General features: G+C 42.2%; 1 protein-coding gene across 1 annotated transcript in view; it reads right to left on the reverse strand.

Moving 5' to 3' along the window:
• Window positions 1-652: 652 nt before the first annotated feature.
• LOC141755635 (heparan sulfate glucosamine 3-O-sulfotransferase 5) overlaps window positions 653-17,729 on the reverse strand; it is an 85,229-nt gene continuing 68,152 nt past the window's right edge. Inside the window, exons 3-4 of the mRNA XM_074614680.1 lie at window positions 3,633-3,774; window positions 653-2,549 (exon numbers count right to left, since the gene is read on the reverse strand). Coding sequence (XP_074470781.1) covers window positions 1,619-2,549; window positions 3,633-3,739 — 1,038 coding nt within the window. The 5' untranslated portion in view covers window positions 3,740-3,774 and the 3' untranslated portion in view covers window positions 653-1,618. The remainder of the gene's footprint in view (window positions 2,550-3,632; window positions 3,775-17,729) is intronic.

Genomic DNA, 17,729 nt, shown 5'->3' on the forward strand with positions numbered 1-17,729 from the left:
CCGCAGGTCCTTCCTTCCTGCTGCTGTCACTCTTTACCATCAATACTGCTCCAATAGAGCACACACCAAAACTGGCAATTCACTTATGCAATATCAATTCAATTGTTCAATATCAATTGGTTTTACACACTGACTTGCCAGGAATGGAATGGATTTTATGTACAGTTTTATCAAGTTAAAAGAACAGTTCGACATTTTGAGAAACCACTCAGGCTTCTCTGTGCTGTACCATCGGACAGGATCTCCGTCCTCCAGTAGATTTATGCCTCGACTCTTGTCCCTCTCTCTCTCTGTGTACTTGTTCATTCTCCTATCTGTGTGAAGGCTGTGCTTCGGCTTAGATTCTTGTGTTTGTGCAGCCTGTCTTCCATCCAGGTCTCCACGGTGGAGAGGAGGTCGTGTGGCTCAGGTTCTATCTGTTTGGAGACATGTGGAAGCTGCTTGACATGCATATTCTTCATATCTGTTTACATTCTGTCATCCTTTTACTGTCATTTTATTATGTTGGTCTAACATCTATTTAATGTCTGTCCATCCAGGGAGAGGTTTCATCAATTTTCCCCCGTTCAAGGTGTTTTTGGGGGGAGTCTATCCTTATCAGAGAACAACGGTGTATAAGTGAAACAAAAGTGATCAATAAACAAGCTGACAAATATTTACATGTTCTTTTAATTTAACCTTTTTTAACAACACACTTATGCTACAGAATGAATATTTGCACAGAAACAGACAACTCTTGCTAATCATCATAGAATAAACAGTTGGTTTGACAACAACCATCAGAGGACAACCATTTTTTTTTTTCTCACTATGGCTTTTTTTGCCAGGTGTTCACAAACCAATGAAAAAGCTGTAGGGGCTGGGAGTACGCAACATAGCCTAGTTACATTAAAAAACACAGGTTTGAGTCGTAAATGCTTTGAGGGATTTGGACATGGTTTGAGTCAAGATTGATCCTGTTCTGATCTCCAGACTGTGTTGAGAATGAAAAGAGGTCACCTTCTAAAAGGATTCATCACAGCATGAATTCAAAAATGAAAATGTGGTGGAAAACCAATATGATCAGACAACAGAAGACAACTAATACAAGAGTCTACGATGTTAGAATAATGTCATCTTGATTGCACATGCAGTTTTGGTCAAATAAACAACACGATGGGGAACAAAATGAACAATTATGTTGCTTGCCAAATGTCATTTTGTCATCTTTTTAAGGTGTTTCATCATGAGAAAAGCATCACACTTAAAGCTTTATCTTAACAGCATGAATGTCAGTGTTTGATAGTCTTTTAAAGAGCAACAAAAATAATCTCTTCTGTTAATCACACAGTTCAGTGCTGTTCTTTCCTCTTTACGGGGAACAATGACAGACAGGTGAATTCATTTGAAAGATCAAGTGCTTTGAACTGAATCTTTTAGTCAAACCATCAAACTATTTTTGTTTTATTTTCACACACGTAAAAACAAACGTACATCAAGTCCCTTCTATATTTGGTCACACTGTCGTTCTTGTATTAAACTCAATCAAAGTGCTATATTAATATTTTTTTGAGATCTCATAGCTTGGCATTTAAAAAAAAAAAATCCAAGGAATCTCATTGGAGGAGTCCGACGCTCATCATGGCCAGTTGAATGTCCTACCAGTGATCTGGTAAAACTTCTGATTGAAGGGGTGAAAGAACTTCTGCAGTTTAGTCACCACTGACGGGTCCACATCTGGATGGATGCGGCCCTTGCTGCCTGCCAGGCACTTGTTGAAGACAATGTTAAATCGCAGACAGTAAAATCCCCTGGTGGCGTTGAAGTACAGGTTGTACTGGCTGATTCTCGAGGGGAGGTTGAGGAAGTGCTCGACGAGCTGCAGCTCCGGCAGCGGGTCCGTGATGAGGCGGTCCCCGTCCACGATGTGAAACTGCTCCACGGGAAAGTACTTGAGCCAGCGCTCCAAGTGTTTGGTGTAGATGCTGGTCCGCACCGCTTTGTACTTTGTGTTCACCTCGCAGGTGTTGGAGTCGATGGCCAGCTTCTCAAACTTGTGGTAGGTCTTGTTCTTGCGCTCCTTGCCCTCCAGCACTTGCGTGTAGTCGGATACGGCTCTGGTGGTGGGCTCGCGGACGATGATCAGCAGCTTGATGGAGGAGTTCATCTTGAAGATGCGTTCAGGGACCTCCTCTGTGATGAAGTAGGCGGGGCTCTTCTCAATGGTAATCTGGTGAGGGAAGGAGAAGGGCATTTTCTCCCTGTACCAGTCGATGCCCCGGGCGTAGTTTTGGTCATTGTCAAAGAAGTGGATCTCCTGTGAGGCCTTGACCACTGCCGGATGCAGGTTGAGCATCTCCAGCAGGGCGCGGGTGCCCCCCTTGCGCACCCCGATGATGATGGCTCGGGGCAGCTGCTGGACCAGGTTGTGCAGGCGGATTTGCTCTTTGGTGGCATTGCCCTTGCGTAGTTCATGGAGCAGGCCACGCTTAAACTGCAGGGTGCGGAGAGGGATCTGCTCGGGCTCAGGAGGGGGCAGTCTGCTCTCAATGGGGCAAATGGGCTGTAGCCTGAAAGAGACAAAAAGACATCTTCAGTCTCAACCCTATTACTACGACGGTGTATTAGGGCCACATTGAGGAAAGAAAATCTGAATTTTCGAGAATAAAGTCGTAATTTTACGAGAAAAAAAGGCGTAATATTACTAGAATAAAGTCATAAATTTACTAGAAAAAAGGTCGTAATATTACGAGAAGAACATCGTAATTTTATGAGAAAAAAAGTTGTAATATTTCAAGAATAAAATCGTAATTTTACGAGGAAAAAGTCGTAATATTATGAGAATAAAGTCGTAATTTTACGAGAAAAAAGTCGTAATATTACAAGAATAGAGTTGTAATTTTACGATAATAAAGTTACAAGTTTTACGTGTTATTTTAGAGGGGAAATAGAGCAGCGTGCCCCCTGTGTGAAAATGAGGAGCGTGGAGCATCTTGTGAAGTTATACTTAAGTTTAGGTTTCACAAATAAGGAAATACTTAATCTGTTGGTACATCAGCACCACATTATCATCAGTATCAGGACCTTGAAAAGATTGTGCAAGAACTGCGTTTATTCCGAAGAAAGAAACCGAGACAAACAGCTGCTACCCGTCCAGAATCAGGCTCAGGCTGCTAGCTCGTTTTGTTGGTTGCTGGTAATGTGTTTTCCTAATATTACGACTTTTTTCTCTTAAATTTATGACTTTTTTTCTCGTAAAGTTATAACTTTATTCTCGTAATTTTACAACTTTTTTTCTCGTAAAGTTATGACTTTATTCTTGTAATAAAATCAAAAAAAATGTTTTCCCTCAATGTGGCCCTAATACTCCGTCGTATATTACACCTTACTCATTACAAGAAGAAAAAAAGAGTTTTGTGTTGTGAGTATGGACTGAGGGAGCTACAAATGAATTGCCCTTCTTGGGATCAATAAAGTCTTAATCTGAACTTCTTGTGTGAAGTAGCACATTTAAACAACGCCATGAAGTGGAGAATTGCCCGCATTGAATCACTAATTCACTAAAACTCTGTCATAGTAATCAGTAGTACAAAGTGTGAATTTTGTTACTTACTACTAAGTTACTAAATGTCTTGTGACAAGTGACGACTCACCTATCCAAGGTCCCGACCCTGGCCACGAGATAGAGGACACTTCCGATAGCGAGGCTGCCCAGAACGAAGAGCTTCTGTCTCAGCAATGCCTGCTGTTTGAATAGCATGGCCCTCCATCAATCTTCAGGACTGCGTCTTCAGCCTGCACAGAGCAGAGTACATAAACCACTAATCACCAGGGGACGAGAGACAGCCTAATGTTTATTAACACACACTCAATCAAGTCTTACAAGTGATTAAGCCACACGCACACATGCCTGAAAAGTGCTGCAGAGCCATTAGAGGAAATGCTCAGCAACCAACCACCACTTTGTTACACTTATTTATTTATTTCTGGAAACTCCACAATCAGATTTGATCTAATGTACAGGCGTGCTGTGAGGGCTCAACTTTCAGACAGGAATGTATAATATAGACTGTTGTCATCACTCATCAACGTGGTTTTATCCAAATGCCAAAAAAATTAATTTATACAGCTTTAAAATAAAATAAGTAGAATATTATATTAATGTTGTTATTGATGTTATTCATGTAATATATCATTTTAAAGCTCTTGTTGTGCTCTTTATGCTGGAACTATCCATGGGCACATCATATATGTATGAAGTTAGTTATAAGGGCGTTTGGAGTGGCATTCAGAATTTGCCCCATTGCAGCATTAGAGGTCAAAGGTCAAATTGTCTTGACCTCAGTGTCATGACAATGTGACTGGTGGATAGATTATAATCTAAGCTTTACAATGAGATATGATATAATATGTTATATAATAGTATAACAGTATAAAGTTTAATTTAACCAGTTGTATGCTCACTATTTCCCAAACACATGTTTACGCTAAAACAAGCTAAACAGGCAGGCACGTTATTCATCCAGACTCGCACGGAAACGTAGCAAGTCTGTGCAAGTGTGAGACTGTTTATGCGGAAATGTTTTAAATAAATAGTACGTTTTAACAAAGATGCATGTGTTTCGGAAGTAGTAAGCATACTACTGGATAAATAAGACTTGCATTATGTACTGCACAAATTGTGACACAGTTTGTAAATGGATGTTTTGATATAGTTTTTCTGTCGTTAAACGCCCCCCCCCCTCTCCCCTCCATTTACTTTATCAAGACTTTTCTCCATTTTTAGATTTTCCGCTCACCGTGGAGGCATGCGAGAAAAACAAAGTTCTCGTCAAGTATTCCAGGTAGCGCAGGGTTAGCAATTGATATACAAAGCGATCATTTTGTGGGTGAAGTATTCCTTTAACAAAGCTTTTTCATTGAGAATAGCTGCCTGAGAGCCGTGAGAATCAATCAAAACAATTAGGTTGCAGGTTAAAAAAACAAAACAATGAGCTAAAAGAAGCTTAGACGTTCTGTAGAGCTGAAGGGAACAGCGGAGTCGGGTGATAGTTCTCTGCGGGTCCGTCCCTACAAGTGACACTTTTCACATTACAGGTAGTTAAGTGATCTATTGTTAATACAGAAATATTGATTAGTGCATGTTGTACTATTTTAGAAGTGATGGAAGTTGATTCCAAATGAGACAATATCACAATCTCAATAGAGAAAAAATATATAAGAATGCAAAAATATGCTTTTTAATTTATGGGAAATGAAAATCAACTCTCAGAGGAATTACAGAAACTCATTCTTTTTCATCCTCATCTGTTATTTCACATGGAACCTAATCCTTTAGTCCTTAGAGCATTCCTGTTTAGTTTTCTTCTTGACCTCACTGAAAGGATGGTCTTCAGAATCTTCAGCTCTAAACATCTTCAGACAGCCGACACAGACTTAAAGAAGAAAAAGTGTATGAATGATCACATCATGTTGATGTTTGTGGCTCTTTGGAGCCTCATAGAAAATGAAAGAATGAATGTCTTTATCCAAGAGAGGGCACTACATCCTTTCATACAGACGCAGCACAGAAATGTTTGTCTCACTGTAATTAAAGAAAAGAGTTTTTTTTGCAGATCGATACCTGAGCCCTTTCTGCATGTGCAGGCTTACCACGGTGTGACTGGCTAAATCCCATTACGGAATAACAGATCCATACTGAAGTCGTAGCGCTATTACAAAAGGGCCAACTGCACTCTCTAATCCAGCCTTTAAAAGTGCCTGCCATTACCAACGGAGCAGATCCTCTGGAGCAGCTCATAAACAAGTAGAGCGAGCTTTTGACCCCGGTGTGACTGGAAAACATTTCACTCATATTGCCTCGTGGTGACTTCTGAAGGGAGACCGGCAGAGCAATTGCAATTTCATCCGTCTGACAAAGCAGAAGAATAAAGCCAGTTAGCCAGGGGGCCAGCCGTGTGTTTGTGGAGTCCCATTTAGAAAAGAAATGTTTTTCATTACAGCCTGTATCTCCCAAACAAGTGGGAGCTATAAATTACATTGTTTCCAATGGAAATAAAGTCTGTTCAGTAGTTTTTTTTTGTGGTAAGACACACCGCTGATAATAAAGTAATCCACTTTTTTCAGAGTGCGTTTCAAGAAAATCTTCAAAACAGGGACTGTAATACTATACAACATTGAGATTATATTATCCGGAACGTTTAAGATTTAAAGCAAGACTATGCAACTTTTAAAAAAAAAAATTACACTTTTTTTCTCTTGCAGTTAATAAGTTTAACTCCAAACCATAAAATGCATCTACGCTTAATTCAATACACTTGCTGCTACGGTCTTACTCGATCTAGTACAGGGGTCTCAGACCTTTTTTCCTCTGAGAGCTAATTTGACAAAATGAAAGGGGCCGAGAGCTACACACAATGCCACCAAGTTGTACATTGTCAATAGCAGATATAATTTCTGTCTTACTTTCATGGTCCTTTAATAACATTGCAGCCACCGCAGTCATTGCTTCTATTACAATCCCGCCGCAGGTGAAGGGCTCTTTGTGCTTCGTTAGGATATGCGCCACTAAACGAAGCCTCTGTTTCTGCGTTAACCTTCTTTGTCGGTTTGGTACAAACTGCCGTCTTTTAAGCGTTGTTTTCAGCTCCTTTACCTTCTCTGTTCGTAAACTGCTACGAGCCCCGTCACTTCACTCAGCAGCAGGAAACAAGACACGGGAAACCTCTGTTGGTCTGGAGGAGCTGCAGTATTTATTTCTGCACAAACGTCCACTGTACATTCACTAGATATTCTCAGAGCTAAACTAACTCTTCTGCAGTGTGTAGTGTGCGCGCATGCACGTGAGAGGTGGAGCGAAAGAGCGAGTGTGAACGAGCGTGGTGTGTGAGTGAAGGCAAGCAGACAAGCAGAGGAGCAGAGTACAGCAGAGACTCCGGCCCTGGAGACCAAAGCTACGGTCTCCCCTCTGTCTTCTGACTGTGGTTGGGGGATTGAAGCAGGAAGAGTTGACACTGTTTAACAGACGGGCTTCACCAGATATAACTTTGCGGTTTTGGTGCTTCCGTGTAGTTCGTGTTGGAGTCTGAGTCTGAACAGCGTAGCCACGCGTGAGCGCGCATGGGACACCGACCCGCAATGATTTATACATGTAAGAAGTTACAAACAGTCCCTTTAAGTCCATCAAATTTGTGACTTGAGTCTGACTGGAGTCCAAGTCTTGTGACTTGAGTCCACACCTCTGGTGTAATCCATTCCATACTTTTGATCATATATTTTAGTTTTTCAAAAGGTGATAAAAAAGACAAGACATTGTTGAGATACTGAGGATCACTCTTTTAACTGATTATTTGAGGCATTTTTCACCATCATTTATATATTATTATATAGGGACAGATTGTAATTCAAGGGAGAGAGAGAGAGAGGTATGATGATGAAAAATGATCCAACTGAAATACCCAGCCCAGTGTTGCCAACTCTTCTCCAATGAAAGTAGCTGGCAGCACTAGCTCCAAAAGTCCCTAAATCCACAGAGAAAGTCACCAAGTCGGGTAGAGTGGACGCACGTAGGTAGACAGGCAGGCAGCCCGTCCAATCATTTCATTATGAAATGAATAAACAAATGATAAATATACAGCTTTATTAGAGTCTCATGCAAACTGTTTCAGCAGCATATGGAGAAATCCAAAGCTAGTCAGACCTGCCGTGCATTGTTGTGGTTGCTAAACTATCATTGCACAAACACTCTTTGATGGAGGGGCTCAACAAAAGGTTGTTACTGTTCAGGAAGAGTTACATATAGTCTTGTTTCGAAGACTAAACTTTTGAAAAATAGGAACTCTTTTGGAGGCTATCGACAGAGTGTCCAAACCAGACGCTACAACCTTGTACTAATGAATAGAGAGTACCACTATCTGCACATTCTTCATGACTTATTTATAAGCAAACAGAGAAATTAATTGTTTGCCCTGTCAAGGATCCGTGCCAGACTGCGAGCAGAAGAGGGGGGGACCATTCAGAATTATCAATTATGGAGTAGTTATTTTCATAACCTATGCACTGGGCCAAAGCCTGTTTAAAGAGCTGAGAGAATTTACAGTGGCTCTGTCTGTGCATATTTAACTGCACTATACAGTTATAATCATATGCATGCATATGGAAAATAAAAATCCACTTTCCCTCCTGAATGTTGACAACATCATTCTAATCTACAGTGCTGGTAAAATGTCTCTCACTTCTGAGATGACACCTCTGCTCCTGCCAGGTAGCATCACTCCTGAAAAGAAAGTTATTTATGTTGTCTATAAAGCAGATTCTCATACAGCGTGACCTAAAAAACTCGGCTTCAAGACAGAGGGATGTTTTGATGGAACAACCAGAGGGTAGCAGCATCGCTGGGAGAAAGAAGAAGACAAAATGGTGAAGTGCTAAATGCGATGCAGGGAGCACAGATATATCCTCAGCAAGGGAAACAACATTTGTCGGGAGACGCTTTAGATTGAAGTGCGCTGTCGGTAACAATCTTGGGGGGAGTTTTCCATGCAGTACATGGGCACAGTGTGTCGGATCAGAAAAAATCTAATAGCACTTTAAAAGTTTCTCACTGTGTGGAGAAAATGTTTGTGGTAAAACTAGACTTTAAATACTGCAGAGGGAGCTGACATGAGTGTGAGGGATTTGCAAGAGAGCTTCGACTGAGCTCTAGTTTACAGTTTCACAGGTGCAGTAAACTGTGTTCAGCTGTACCGTTTATATGCCAAGAAGAAAGTAAACTAGTAAGTGAACTCCAACGCTAAGAAAAAGCTGCGATGTTTAGTACACCCTGAATACAAACGTGTTGCAAGAAACTAACAATATTCAGAGGCTTTGCTGCTATACAGTCTTACTTGGTCTCAGGGCCAGCTCTATGGCCATTTTGGTGCCCTATAGGCGAAATTCGGATTTTACATTAACCCTGGAGACTAGAGTTTGCATCCTGTGTGGAACCACCAACGTGTAGCTGTCTTTGTGTTCACAAGTGTTAAGTTTCACTTTCACTTTTCAAACGTAGTCATTTCAAGCCCAAACATGATCTTTTTGCCGAACTTAACTAAGTGGTTTTGTTGCCTAACCCTAAAGAAGTTGTAGTTTTGTTGCCTAAACCTAAAGAAGCGGTTTTGTTTGTGTTCAAAACATTACGTTTCATGCGGTTTTATGTTAGATGTGTTGCTTTTAAGTTTCACTTTCACTTTTATAACGTAGTAGGTGTAGCAGGCCCCTGCTGACCCACATCTATGAGGCTTATAATGCACATTTAATGAGCTGGTAACAGTCATATTGGGTGACAGAGATCACTCTCTACCTATCTCAGACCATCCATCCACCATCCTCTACCTTCACTACGCGCAAAACTGGGATGAAATGAAAAGCAGGTCATTTTTCTTTACACAGTTTTGACCGACATGTGTCATGACATGAGTGATCAATCATACGTGAGCTCATGGCCTCCTGAGCTAATGGGCTGAGAAAGAGCACAGCAGAAACACTTGGAAGACAGAAACCAGTAAGCGATTAGGAGAATGCTGACTGGGCTTTTCGTGTGTAATTAAAACACTGAAAAGCGTTGCTGTTTACAGGCCTGATAACAACTATAATTAGTTTCCAAATACTGGAACGTGGAATATATGAGCTTGAAAAAAGAAGTGTCTATTTGCGGTGACACTGCACAAAAAGCAGTTTAGTTATTAAAACACTTGCTGTGCGGTGCTAATAATCTGCAGCGCTCTGTTCTCATTTTTAGAGGAGTACACGAGGCCACTGCTAAAAATAGAGAACTGGCACTGAGCTCTCATTAGATTCCCTCCTATTCTGTTAATTCATTGTCTAACTGAAAACACTGCTGTTGGAAGAGAAAAGAGGACCAGCGGTCCCGATTATCGCACATACTGTACACATATACTATAAACTGTGGGGCCAGGAGGCTCAGTCATGAGGACAGCAGCAGCAGTGGCAACAGCTAGGTGGTGTGACAGGAAAACCTTTGGGGGGACTCGTGCCATATTGCACCCAGATCTATCAAAACAGATCAATCCTATGAGTGAGCTGTTGTTGTTGTTGTTTTAATGTTAGCAGGAGTGTGAAATATCCAGACAGATGGATATTAAAGGACTGAAGAACTGTTTCTGTGTGAATGTTTCCATGTCCAAGATTTGAAAACACTTCTAATATTGACCAATTTTATTCTTGTATTCATCTTTACCAGATATTAGGGGTGGGACATTTATTAAATAGATTTTTTTTGTTGTTGCCAGAATTGATATATTTGCTTCATTTGAGTCTATGTGGAGGTAGAAGGAAGTTGCCGCTTTTATTGTTGTAGTCTGAGTAACGTGACGTCATATTCGTTCCGTATCCGTCAACCAAAACAAACCGCAGCGAGCCGAAACAACAAAGTAGAAAACAGTGGAGCGTCTGCGTGGATGCGACCTTCACCCTCACATGTTAAATCCAGCGTGGTAAACACTACACATCCAGTAAAGTATGGAAACACTTTGGGTTTCACACATTGACAGGAAAAGCAGAGCTAGACATCACGGCTAAAGCTGCATGCTAAGTCTGTCACGAACAGGAAACGTTATCGTGTCGTGGTAACGTGCGGACGAGCCGGCCGTCGCTCTCATCTCTGTGGTCAAATGGGCCGACGCTACAACTGTAGAGCACCCATATACTGGCATTTATGTTAAATGCATTCAAACGGCCCCGATGGAGCTGACCATGGATGGATAAAGAGAACGGAGCTGACAGGGAGAGCTAGAGGCGTTAGTTTTATTTTACAAATTAAGATTTCTCACACAAAATATGATCAGCTTATTTCAATTTGAGATGCATTATTTATTTATTTATTTTTTTAATTTTTATTTGGAAAAGGCAATATCACAGTGTGTACAAAACTTTTAAGATATTTGTACCTAAAACCCTTTTCCAGTTTTTATATGCGTGTACAGTATATATGCATATGCATGAAAAGAGGTATGTGCATGCCGCAGTACCTGTGGGTCATAACTCTATAGGTCCTACGTACTCACTTCCTAAAGTATGTAACCATATATACCCTTCCACTGTTTAACACATCAATATTCATCTGCATATCCACATGTATTCAGCTTACATGCCCATGCATACTTCTCCTTCAGACTGTCAGCAGTTATGTAACTACATACATTAGAACCAAGGGAGCTCACACTTCTTTCTCAATATTCTCATCAAGAAGAGGGAAGCAGTCTGCTCGTATTGGGGTTATGAATTTGATCCATTTATTCCAAATCTGGTCAAACTTGCCTTTTTGGATCCTCAAAGAGTAAGTCAACTTTCCAATTTTAAACATTTCAAAAATGATTCCAAACCAATCATCCAGTGTAGGTGGTGCTGGATTTAGCCACCTTCTTGTGATTGATTTTTTTTTTTACTTGCCGCCAAAAAGGGCCTGCAGCAGCTTTATATCCCTCCTCTGTTTCAAAAACAAAACGTGCATGGCCCAGATAAAGAGTCTGAGATGCATTATTATGCAGTGTTCACACCAAACGTGAAGGGAATTTTTCGCCTTGTGTGCAAGACACACCGGAGAGGAGGAGGAGGAGGGGCTTATCTCCATGGATACCAATAACGTATCATCAACCATGGCCAAAATAACCACTATGCTGCCTTGTACATGTTGTGGATACATCGGAAAACAAGACGCCGTCCTGCCTGGGTTCACAGCATCATCCGGAGGCGTTTCACTGAGCTGTATTCACTAGAAAGTCACCCGGTGGCTGAATTAATCTGGTTTATTAAAGCAGTATGAACCCAAAATAAACAGATTGTGCTGTTGAAATAACTACATAATGATGCTGATTTGTAAAAAAGTCTTAAGTCATGCTTTGTCAGGTCTGTCCGCAAGACGACAAGCAGACAGCTTTAAAAATGCTTTTTTTTCTGAATGGTGTTCGGATCGATTGGTGCCGGGGTATGCTAACATTGTAGCTGCTCCATCAACGCTCAAAATAACGTCATCTTTACGGCAGCGACGTTGTTAGTTAGATAGATAATCTTTGCTGACAGAAAGTACATTAGAAAAACATAAAGCACAAACAACAATACATAAATTAAAATAATAACATTATAGGTTATACCAATATGGTTTGTACACATACATTTATACACATAGAGTTGCATCTGGTCTCTGAGGTACTACCATAGAGCTCTGGGTGCCACTGTAGACCGTATATAAGAAGTGGACGTCACCGATTGGTTTCTGGACTGCCAATTTGAAGCCTCAAGTTCAGCATTTTGTCCGTCGCCATCTTGGTTTTTGGTCGTCGCCATGTTTTTGCAACCAGAAGTTACACGAGAGGGAGGAGCTAAGTACAACCGAACTCTGAATAAGACATTTTTAGGCGACCAAAAATGTTACAATTAACTTTCATGAACGGAAAACACACTGTGAAAGTGTTAAAGTTGTAAGGACAACGCCATGGTAGAGACCTGTCAATCACAAGGTAGCCCCGCCCTAAAGCATCCCCTGCTTTATGGTCTATTTGACTCTAAATGGGACCATAATTTACTAAATGAACATCATGCTGTATTGAAGAAGACTTGAAACTAGCGATTGAGACCATAAACTCATGTTTACATGTTTACTGAGGTAATAAATCAAGAGAGAAGTAGCATCATTTTCTCATAGACTTCTATACAATCAAGCTTCTTTTTGCAACCAGAGGAGTCGCCCCCTGCTGGCTAATAGAAGTTTAAGGCACTTCCGCATTGGCTTCACTTCTCAGACCCGGAGGTTGCAATCTGGTGTCCACAGACAGCTACAATAATTTTTTCCTCCATTTCTTATTCAACGTCATTTCGGTAGAGAAATGAAATATGACAATAGAATAGAAATAATTTTGTTTTACTTTTGTACGGCACTTTTTAGGCGGATGTTTTCCTAGTGTCCGGTAGTCATTTTCAGTCCAAAATGATGGAAACGTAGCTCTGCTGCTGGATGTTAGTGCGTAATGTAAAGGAAACATGCAATCATTCACATTTTCATTTGCTGATTTTCTCAAAATTCTGTATATATTTGCGATACATTTGGATGGAAACCTGGCTAGTCAGACTCAAGTGTTTGAGATAATTTCTCTACTGTCACTTTTCCCCAATCTCTACAACAGAGGGGGTGTCTACAATGTTATCATGACCAACAGATATAATAGAGAAAATTATCAATAATCAATCAATAATCCTCCAATATTTTGGGGACATTCAGCTGACTGACTATAAATATCAGTCACCACACACTTCACACAGCCTTCACACGTTTTATCCTCTGACAGAACTGGTGCACACTCCAAAGACCGTCTGCCATTAAAGATGAAGTCATCCACTCATCAAAGTCATTTACATGTAAGAAAAAAAACCAAAGTTAATAATATGCATTTGGCTCTTTGTTAGCGAAAATCAATCCTCTAAAGTTTGACGGAGACGGAGAGCAGCTGCAGCGTGGCGTCGAGTCAGCTGGGGACGTCGTGGAGGGAGAAGAGAGAAGGGAAGACGGAGAGAGGGCAGAGCGCTGATGAATTATTCACCACTATGTGCTTTATTATTGTTATTGATCTTTGCTTATGCACAAGGGAATGATTGTGGTGTTCAGCTTATAGAGCTCCGCCCTCCGCTGACCTCCACTCCACTCCTCTAAACCGGGCGTCCATTTTGTGATATTACACCTACATTATTTATTATCGCTGCAGATCCCTTTGTCTCCAGCTCTGCTCCGGTATCCTCTTATCCTCTGACACCGTGTACTTTACAGGAGGCATCTACTGGAGGTAAGAAACAGTGTTGGCCATGTTACTTTCAAAATGTGATATAATACTTTCATTTGAGTTACTTTACGACATTACTGTCTGTGTTCCAAAATAAAATAATACCAAATCCAAAATAAACCAGAAGCACGACTAGGCATTATGAAATGGAAGAGGGTATTTTGTGTCACAGCGGGTCATCAAAGCACAGAAGCTCCAGTTCATTGCAGTTCATTACTAATCCAGTGGTTGTGGTGGCTGATATTATACAGCCTAAAGGCCTTTGCACACCAAGTCCGTATATTTCATCTGAAATTGTCGCAAGTTTATAAATAATCAGAAGGACTCAGGCGCCATTTCCCTAATCCGCCCGTCGGACGGCGATTCAGCGCTGGGTTCTTCCCTCACTACTGAGGAATCCTGACAGACTGCACCTTCTCAGAGCAGAGAATACTGATTCTTTTTCCATGATTTTGAAAGTATATTTTATATGCTTGGCGATTTTTTTTATTCATTCAAATTTGGCTGGGTGGTTAGTAACTAGGGATGCACCGATACCACTTTTTTCAGACAGAGTACAAGTACAAGTACTTACATTTGGGTACTCGCCGATACCGGGTACCGATACGAGTACTTCTCTGTGCCAAAAGACCCTCGTTAACAGCCAGCTGGAGGGTGTGAGCGACACACGGCAGGCTCGGGAATCCCGCATACGAGTCGGTGCGCCACGACCGGCTCTAGGTCGGCTTGGAAAGGCTTGGGACGAAGCTGCTTCCCAGGGCCGTGGACAAAGTGTCACCGGGGCGGACTGTCCTTAGTGCGCCCCAACCGCGTCGTGCCCCCAGGGCGGGGCTCGGACCACGTAAAAGGCGCCAGGGGTCTGCGGCGATGTCGGCAACCCACCCGACCCGTCTTGAAACAAGGACCAAAGAGTCTAACGCAGCCGCAAGTCAGAGAGGTGAGGATGGTGGGAGGTGGGATCGCGGTCCCGCGGGGTCGGGTGCACCACCGGCCTGTCTCGCCTGCACCGTCGGGGAGGTGGAGCGTGAGCGCGTGTGATAGGACCTGAAAGATGGTGACGAGAGGTTAACTTCACGCTGCCGCAAAGTGGTATCGGTGCCGTTGTATCGGAGCCGTTTTGCGAGTGAATGAGTGATGAGTCCTGTCACAACATTCAGAGCTGCAACATGTCAGTAAACACACGCATTAGAAAGCCCAAACCTGACCAGCTCTCTGGGTTTGCACTAGGCTTGACAGTTGACCTCTCATGTAATCCCAGAGCGAACCTCGTTTTCTTCCCCAAAGTGCTTAATTAAAAATCGAACAACGACGAGCACGGCTCTGACGTGACAGCAGAGGAATCCACCATCAGGAGAGCAGCATCTGGCTTCACTCCCCACTGCTGTGTGACCCTCAAACACCAAATAAGACAACAAACAGGAGGAGATATCCCCACAAGGTTTTCATCTCAAGGCCCTGTGTGTAGTGTGCACTTACTCCCATTTTAACTCCCACACACAAATACACACATGAATGCAAGCACCCGACTCACAAAGACAAACACAAAGACGCTCCTTTGAGAGGTTCAGATGAATGACAAGATATATCCTTTTAAGAGGAGTGAGCACATCCAGCTGAGTACATATCACTTCAAACAATATCCTGTCATCTTGTTCTTCTCTCCTCTTTACTCTCTGCCTCTGAGCACACGCCAGAAGAGAATACAAACATTCCCAAAATAGGCCAGGGTTGAGCAGCGAGCATAAACACACTAGAAGCAGCATCATGTGTTGTGATTACACTAGAAGAAGCTTTTTGCATGTCTGATCCCTGGCAATCTTCTGCAGATGTGTCCAGACATCCAGCATTCATTGTGTCCAAGAGGGACATGTGATCATCAGATCAGAAACCTTCCACCTCCACGAGGAGAAGAATTCCTCTGTGGGGTTAAGGAATGGAGAGTAAGGCGGAAGGAAAAGTGACTCTCCATCTCAGGATGACGGATAAATTACAAAATGCCCTCTTTCATAGAGCTCAGTGTTGTAGATCCTAATTAGGAATTTTTTATTTCTTTGTAGATGTCGTGTTATGTTAGCGTTTTACTGTAAATTTTACAGTTTTTACAACCGTATGTAAACATGTGCAAAATGGACAGTAAATACACAGAGGTTTGGAATTGGGAGAAATTTATGTGATGAAAAAGATGTGGTCATTGAATGCATTTTGTGTCAACACAATAACAAGTTATCCACGGTTTAGTCCACTTTGCCTTCTGTCAATTTGGACTAATCTAACTAGTAATTTTACTAAGGCTGTCAAAGTTAACGCGATAATAACACGTTAACGCAAATTCATTTTAGCGTCACTAATTTCTCTTTTAGGTTAAAGCTAGAGTGAAGATACTGGTATCATATGAAATTAGAAAAAGTAATGAATCCATTGGTACCAACCATGTCATACTAGCTTGCCGAGAAGGAGGCTAAATAACGCTCCAAACGTACAAAAAATGTTGGCAAGGAAAAACCGGCATGGCCATTTTCAAAGGGGTCCATTGACCTCTGACCTCCAGATATGTGAATGTAAATGGGGTTTATGAGTACCCACGAGTCTCTCCTTTACAGACATGCCCACTTTATGATAATCATAGTCATAGTCATAGTCAAGTCAGCACACTGACACACTGACAGCTGTTGTTGCCTGTTAGGCTGCGGTTTGATTTGAGCACATTTTTTATGCTAAATGCAGTATCTGTGAGGGTTTCTGGACAATATTCCACAACATTTTCTGTTCCGCATCTACCACAAAGTCCGTGTTTTTACAGTAAATAGAAAACAGGTGTTCTGAGGAGCGTGTCTGAACTTGCCGGTGAAAGTGACCTACAGCATTAACCCGGCTCAAGCCGTGCTAACAAGTGTCAGATTTCATCCTTTACCAGCCATTTCCAGCAGGCCTGCGACCGTCTATTTTGAGGCTGATGTGATTGTGCGCTTCATGTCACATCTTTCCCTCCGTCACTGTACATGGTGACAGCTAACAAGATTAAGTAAGAAGGCCTGTTTTTAGCTTTAGAGAAAAGAGCACTAATGGGATTTATTAGCGGAAGGCATGTGTTACGGTGAAAAGGGAGGTGCTGGACAGGATGTGTGTGTGTGTGTGTGTGTGATGGGAGGGTCTCTCCGCTCTCTCCACCTCAGGAGAATCCTGAATCACATCAGCTCAAACCACCTGCTAGTGAAAAGGTCTCTGGAGCAGCTGTGTGCCTCTAACAGCTGCAGAGCCAACACCCCCCCACCACCCTCCAGAGGAGACACCAATGTTCTACCAACCAACCAGCTCCATGTTCTCCTCTGTTTCCCGCCGCTCTGGGTGGATCAGGGAGCTGCTGTTGCCTGGTTCTGGCCCTACAGGCCGACCGACAGACAGGCGGGGCGGTGTTGCCGGGCCTCTGAGCGCCGCCTGTCGTGTCTGCGCTCAATTCCCAGCACTCCCTGCAGCAGCTTGCCTCCGCAGCTTCACTTCATCTGATTTTCTTCTATTACCCTGACGTGCTGTTCCCCCACACTGAGCACAGCTGCCTCTGCTCACTATGTACAGGCAGGAGAAACGACAACAACGGGCATCCTTCCAAACACTCGCTTGTCAGTTGAAAACATCTATATCCAGATATCTGGAGGAAGTGGTTGATGATCTTCCACTCTGTGGTCTAGACAGTGTGCCGTTCTGATAGTCCTTGTGATGTACTGTAAGCACTCATTTTACCGCCCACACAGATAATTATTTCTTCTCCCGACAGCCATGCTTGATGCTTGACTTTTTCTCTGCAAAGTGGCTCTTCATTTTTAAGAGGTCCTACTAGAAAAACTCTAATTTGTGTCTGTCTCTAACATTTATGAAGAGTAGTGAAATAAAAATAAATAATTTTCCAAGGCTATTTATGACCAA

Source organism: Sebastes fasciatus, chromosome 18 (assembly GCF_043250625.1).
Source record: "Sebastes fasciatus isolate fSebFas1 chromosome 18, fSebFas1.pri, whole genome shotgun sequence".
Lineage (NCBI taxonomy): Eukaryota > Metazoa > Chordata > Actinopteri > Perciformes > Sebastidae > Sebastes > Sebastes fasciatus.